Genomic DNA, 6,987 nt, shown 5'->3' with positions numbered 1-6,987 from the left:
ACAGATGTGCTGGGGCCATGAGCAAAATAATTGAGGCCAAAGATATATCTCGTAATACAAAAATAAGAGTATACAAAACTATAATTAGACCCACAACACTATACGCTGCCGAGTCATGGACTACGAACAAAACCATACAGAACAGATTGGAAAAATAAGAAGGAAAGATACTTCGTAGAATATTTGGTGGAAAAGTAGTAGGGGAGAATGGAGAAGACGAACTAATGTAGAAATGTATCACTTGTATACTAACAGAGCAATAACAAAAGTAGTGGAAAAGCGTATACTACAATAGTCAAGTCATTGGTTGGAGAGGGAAAAAAAGAGGGGAAGACCAAGAAAGAAATGGAGAGATGTAGTGATGGAACATGTCAGAGAGATGGGAATCAGCATCTGGAAGCTGGCAGCTAAAAACAGAAAACGATGGAAATTATCCATCCAGCAATGGACCTAAAAGTCCTGTTAACGCTATATGTAATACCTTTTATAAAAGATTTTTTTAAATAAAAATTTTTTATAAATTTTTTAATGCAGTGCTTGTTAAACTTTTTGTGTTTTTTTGTATGCTTATATTATCACTTCGATTTGTTGGCAGTGTTGCAGTGTTTAATTTATTAATTATGATGGAATAGATTGCAATACATATTAAATGAAAAAAAGCAAAATATTCTGAGTCTAAACTCTTTGTTTTCCCAGTGTTTTCTGATTTTTATAGGCAGATCCTTCAACATCATAATACAATCAATAAATCTTTCAAGAAACAATTCACATCTGGCACATACATATATTATTAAGTCGAAACACTCATCACAGCAGCCATTACCGGTGCGTTATTGTGATTTTACGATCCGGCGTGTCATAAAATAAAAATCCCAAAGAACTGTTTACTCCTACAGTTGCAGTTATTACAACTTGTAAAATTTTACCGAGCAAGATATGATCACGAACGACTATTTTTTTTTCTGCCACGCCTCAAATACTACGAACAAGTACGTTAAAAACGTTGATGTGAATGGTAATTGAGTAGTTTTGTCTTATATGGGTGTTTTAACGATAGTAGGATGCATTTTTAGAGTAAACATAAACAGATAGTAACCGATATCATTTAATATGTAATTTTCGTACTTTTTAGTACATGAAAAAGACAACTGGGTAGATAAATTAAATAGTAACGTAAGGTTATGTGATAATTGTTTAGATTTCAAGGAGCGTACAGTCCATCTAATTTACATACCGTTGCACGTCATTATCATTGACAGAGATCGAAGTTGACATAGTTGCCAAAGTATAAAAAAATCCTGAATCCATTTTAAATCAAATAGGTCGCATAGTTATTATTATACTCTTTACAACGACTATTTAAATTCTTACGTGATATTTTTTAAATAAAATACACTAATTTTGTTCTAAAAAGAACAGATTTTATTAAATAGGTAAAAATATAAAACAAGAGGTATTCACTTTAAAATACAAAAATAATAAAGTACAAAAAGAGTCAACACCGCAACTGTCAAGTAAGTGTTACCAATTTATGCCAAAATATCACCTTTGTTCGATTACAGTTACAGTGTGTTCCGAACAAATGTTCTTCATAAAAACGCTTTATAATGCATTTATACAAATTAAATGAAACAGATTATTGTGTATTTTTTTAAGTTAACATTAATAGAAATCTTTAAATATTATTTCTACGCGTATATTATAAAATATGTCTAGTGGCTGTAATGCCAGTGTATCGACAAAGTGATTCTAAAAAAGAACACACCCACGGCTTAAATATTTCGTGTTGGTATCATGTGACGTCACGGGCTATGACGCGGATGACGTGCAATGGTATGTAAATTAGATGAAGTATAGACTGATGTGTACTATTCAATCTGCCTGTCAATAGAATAAAGTTTAAAATAATTTTGCTCAACTTTGAAGGGTTATATGAATACATTGCATTGGATTTTAGATGAATTTAGAGGTACTCTCCACTTAATGCACCATTTTTCGACAGTTAATACATATCTATTAGGTCTTGCTGTTTTTTAACGCTGTGTTTAAGATGCTAACCTAATCAACAAATATGATTAAAATTCTAAGATCAACTGGGATCGTCGTATAAGAGTTACCCATTATGTCTACTGGAGAATTCTAGTGTAATCAAACCGCAATAGTCCAACCCGGAAGAGAAATAATAAACGACACCAAAAGATATCCGGATTAGACGAGGGGTGAGACAGAGTCTCACCAGAGATAGAGACAGGAGTGAGACAGACTGTGTCTGTCCTCTAAGCTTTTTGGGATTGCTTTTATACAAATCAGCTTTTAGATCCAATGACGAAGATATAAACTGTATATTTGCTACACATGGCACTGGTAGGGATATATTCAGATGTGTTAGGTCAAAAGAGAGATTTGCAATATTTCTAAAATGTTTACGTTGTGATAACCCTCTGGATAGAGAGGAAAGAAGAAAAATAGATCCAACAGCAGCCATTAGTAACATATTTAATATATTTTTAAAATTTTTTTAAAATCTGTATTCCGTAGGCACATGTGTTTGTATTAATAAAATGTTGGTCAGCTTTAGGGAAGATGTAGGTTCAAAATGTATATGCCTAATAAGCCTGTAAAATATGGTATTAAAATAATGTGCCTGACTGATGCACGAACGAGTTACTTATACAATGCCTATATATATGGAGGCAAGGAAACTGACGGAAGAGGTTTATCTGAGGAAGAAAAGAAGATGAATATACCAACTCAATCTGTTCTTCGGCTTGCTAAACCTATTTGTGGAACCAACTGTAATATTACAGCCGATAATTGGTTTAGTTCTATAAAATTAGTACAGCAGTTAGAAGTAAAGAAGTTAACCTATGTGGAAACCCTTACGAAAAATAAACGGGAAATCCCTCCAGAATTCCAGCCACACCGATGCAGGGAAGTAAATTCGACTTCTTATGAATTTACGAAAAGTTTAAGCCTAATTTCCCATGTTCCAAAAAAATTGAAGGCTGTTTTACTTATTTCTTCGATGCACCATTCAATAAGCACGGATAAGTTTACTGAAAAACCAGAGATTATGTCTCATTATAATCTTATGAAAGGAGGTGTCGATAGGTTAGATAGATCCAATGCCTATATATATGGAGGCAAGGACACTGACGGAACAGGTTTATCTGAGGAAGAAAAGAAGATGAATATACTAACTCGATCTGTTCTTCGGCTTGCTAAACCTATTTGTGGAACCAACCGTAATATTACAGCCGATAATTTATTTAGTTCTATAAAATTAGTACATTACATAGCTCATTATAATCTTATGAAAGGAGGTGTCGATAGGTTAGATGCCAAGTTTGCCAAATATGCTGCTAAACCTGGTTTTTGCCGATGGCCGCATGTTGTGTACCAATCACTACAGGAAAACAATACGGAGAGGTAGAACTACAAAAAGGAGTTGGAGAAGCAATTAGTTTTACCACATCTTCAAAAAAGACTCGAAAATTCCAGAATCCCGAAAGAATTGATATGTTGTATTGAACGAATCCTAGAACAAAAACGCCAAAAAGAAGCAGATTTTGAAGAAATGCTTGAGAAAAAGGAGACGTGTTACTTATGTCCAAGTGTATTAAAGCAAAAAACCTTTTATGTGAGCTTTTCTTGTGGAAAAACAATATTGTCAGTATTTTGTATCTTATTTTTTGTTTATTCATATTATTAGTCTGTGCCTTTCAACATTCTTTTACCATTTTTTAGTTATCAATATCTACTTAAATTTTTTTGTAATTTAATTTATATAATTATATATAAGGATTTTGTAATAACGTCCTCCATTTTTTTTAATATTCATGCGTTCATAATTTTCTTGAAAAAATAATGTTTATTTTATTTGGAGCAGTATTTTATTCTACAGGAGTATGAAAAATCATTCCGCAGTTGATGTCAAAAAACAAATAGTGTGACATGAGACAAATTCATATTGAAAATAAAGGAACATAGGCAGCAGTATGACATATCGCATGTCAGTGTCTACTTCCTGAAATATCCACGTCAGTAGTTAAGGGTTAAAAATGTATTAAGTATCCTACACATTCCGCGGAAAAGCTCAAATAATATTTCCGGTCAAATTTACACAAACTCTTATAGAATTATATGTATATACTAGTGATAATGTGATAAATTTTTTACGCGACACAAGATTACTTTGGCGCATGTAAATATAAGTTATATTATCTTTGTAATATTATATCAATAGAATATATTACTCCATAGCTAATAGCGTTTATGGTTGATATGGTAATGTTGGTGTGGTATAAAGTAAATCAGGAGATACGTTTTTAAATTCATTTATAAAGTAAGTTTAATTTAATTCGTACCGAGCAGAAATATCCCTACCCTACAGCAATATATATACATACAGCAAACTAATCAACAAAGATTTTTTCTGTCTTCATTATTTCAACCCACTTCCTCTATTCATTCATTAGCAAGAGGTAATTTATTACAGTTCTAGAGCGTTTATTAGTGCGCACCAGATCCACTTAAACCATTTTAACGATTCAATATATTTTATGCCACCTGATATTCCCTCATTATTAAACAGACCAACATTTCATCATGTTTAGTGATTTATTTTAATCCTAATCGCGTTTCTGGTCTTTTGATGTGCTTACGGCCTGCGCATCGGTTCATAAAAATAATTTAGGGGCCACGAAATATGATGTATTGCCTCTTTCAAGACTTGGCAATTAGTCAGAATGCATTGGGAGGGTTTTTTAAGTTTGTTAATGGTGTTATTATGTTTAATTACCAATGGGCTATTAACATATTGCGTTGAGTGTAGACTTGTTGAAGACTGTAAATTAAATTCCTTATTGCTTTGTTTTCATCCTAACAGCAAGTACCATAAATACAACGCTAGGAGAAATTCTTGACATTTAATTTATAATTTTAGTAATCATTAAAGTTACAATGGTCAAAGGAAACAAAGAGATTAATCTCTAATTAGTAGAGAGCGGAATATATGAAAAGCGCATACAGATGCATATATTGCATATTTTTGCTCATTATAAATTTTGCGTATTTTATAAACAAATTATATAAAAGTTTAAAATTTATCTCCCTTAGTTAGAATTTAATAACTTGGATATCAACCAGCTTTTTATCTATCTCTCATTATTTCTCTGGACTTCCACATTACTACGTAAATTTAATGGATATGGGTTTTCCAAAAAAATATTATTTTATTAGCGTAGCAAGCCGTAGGTATCTAACTACTGTTATTTTTAATAACGGATTGATTACGACTGTCGCCGCTTCTCCGCCCACAATTTCCATTTTTTTCTGTCATATGCAGGTGCCTCTTCTAAGGCTCTTGCCGCCATTGCTTCATCAATATCGTTGCTCCAACTTCTCGGTGGTCGTCCTCTCTTTCTTCTTTTAGGAGGGATCCATTCCATTACTCTTCTAGGCCATCTGTACTCTGGCATCTTTCAACTTGCCCGAACCAGATTAATTGTTTTCTTTCTTTGTCATCATTGATATTTCGCTCCATTTTCGTTTCGTTTCTTATTTGTTCGTTTCTAACTCTATCCAGTTTCGATCTACCGCAGCTTCGTCTCAGATAATCCATTTCTGTCGTCATAAGTTTGTTTCTATAAGCTTTGGTGACGTCTCATACTTCCGAACCGTAAAGTGTAATACTTTGGACTATACTACCATAAATGTGTTTTTTGATTTCTCGTCGAATTGTTTTTTGCCAGAGAAGAGAGTTTAAGGCAAGGGTCGCTGCTCTGCCCTTGTTTATTTTTTCCCTGATTTTATATGCGCTATTTCCCTTCTTGTTGAAAATGACCCCCAAATATTTGCAATTTGCACTCTATTGATTTTGTCCTCTTCCAAGACTAGGTCACATATTTCATCTGTTCCCACTGAGAGATATTCACATTTTGTCATATTCATGTTTAGACCTGCCAACTCATATTTTTCTTGCAGATTTCTTACCATATAGCTAAGATCGTAGCTGTCTTCGGCAATTACTACCTGGTCATCCGGGAAGAAAAGTGTATATAGCGTGTTTTCTTCCAGCGTTATTCCCATGTTTCTACATTTTTTTACCCATTTCACAAGGATCTGTCCAAACAGATTTTAAATAAGGTGGGTGACAGACAGCAGCCTTGTCTTAGTCCCTTTGTTGTTTGAAAAGGACAGGTGATTTCTTGTCCCATTTTAATTCTTGCAAAGTTTTGTTCGTAGTATTTTTGAGTGGCCTTAATAAGAATTCGGTTTATTTTCAAGTTACCTATTTCTATCCATAGTTGGAAGATCGGTACACTGGCATATGCTTTTTCCAAATCTATTAAAGCTATATGGGTTTCTGTATTTTCCTGCACTCGTTTTTCCATTGCAATTTTTAATGTGAAAATATTATCCATAGTGGAGCGTCCGGCCCTAAATCCCGCTTGTTCTTCGGGTTGTTTGTCTTTAATATAATTTTCTATCAGGTTTCGTAGTACTTTTAAGTATAGTCGGCCTGTAGTAGATATAATCGGATATAGACGGTATAATCCGTCTTTGTGCCTTTCTTGTGTATTGAAGAGATATACGATTATCTCCATTCTTCTGGAACTTCTTCTCCGGTTAAGCATCTTTCGAATAATTTTGGGATCATTTTAAACAGTTCTGATGATCCATACCTAATCAACTCTGGATGTATTTCGCCTGGGCCTAGAGATTTTCTTAATTTTATTCCCTTAACTGCTTCTTTCACTTGTTCTATTGATATTTCTATTCTTCCTTCTACTTCCACTTGTTCATTTGTCTGTTTAAACCTTTCTCTTCTCTCTGTTAATAAGTTCTCAAAATGCTTTACCCATGTGTTCCCTGGTATTATATTTATTATGACTTGGTTTTTTGTCGTTGTTCTCATCGTTTTTATAGTTCTCCAGGCTTCAGAGCTCTTTGTCCCTCCTATATGGTTGTCTAGGTATTGGCATT

At 33.4% G+C, this 6,987-nt stretch overlaps 1 protein-coding gene across 1 annotated transcript; it reads left to right on the top strand.

The window, feature by feature from the left end:
- The first annotated feature begins 2,737 nt into the window (after window positions 1-2,737).
- Window positions 2,738-3,433, top strand: LOC140451243 (uncharacterized). The gene has a single exon (XM_072544978.1). It carries the CDS (start codon window positions 2,738-2,740, stop codon window positions 3,431-3,433), a length of 696 nt encoding a protein of 231 aa, XP_072401079.1.
- Window positions 3,434-6,987: the final 3,554 nt, after the last annotated feature.

This window comes from Diabrotica undecimpunctata, chromosome 9, assembly GCF_040954645.1.
Source record: "Diabrotica undecimpunctata isolate CICGRU chromosome 9, icDiaUnde3, whole genome shotgun sequence".
NCBI lineage: Eukaryota > Metazoa > Arthropoda > Insecta > Coleoptera > Chrysomelidae > Diabrotica > Diabrotica undecimpunctata.
The sequence above is the reverse complement of the archived record's forward strand: the minus strand, read 5'-3'. Positions and strand labels throughout refer to the sequence as shown.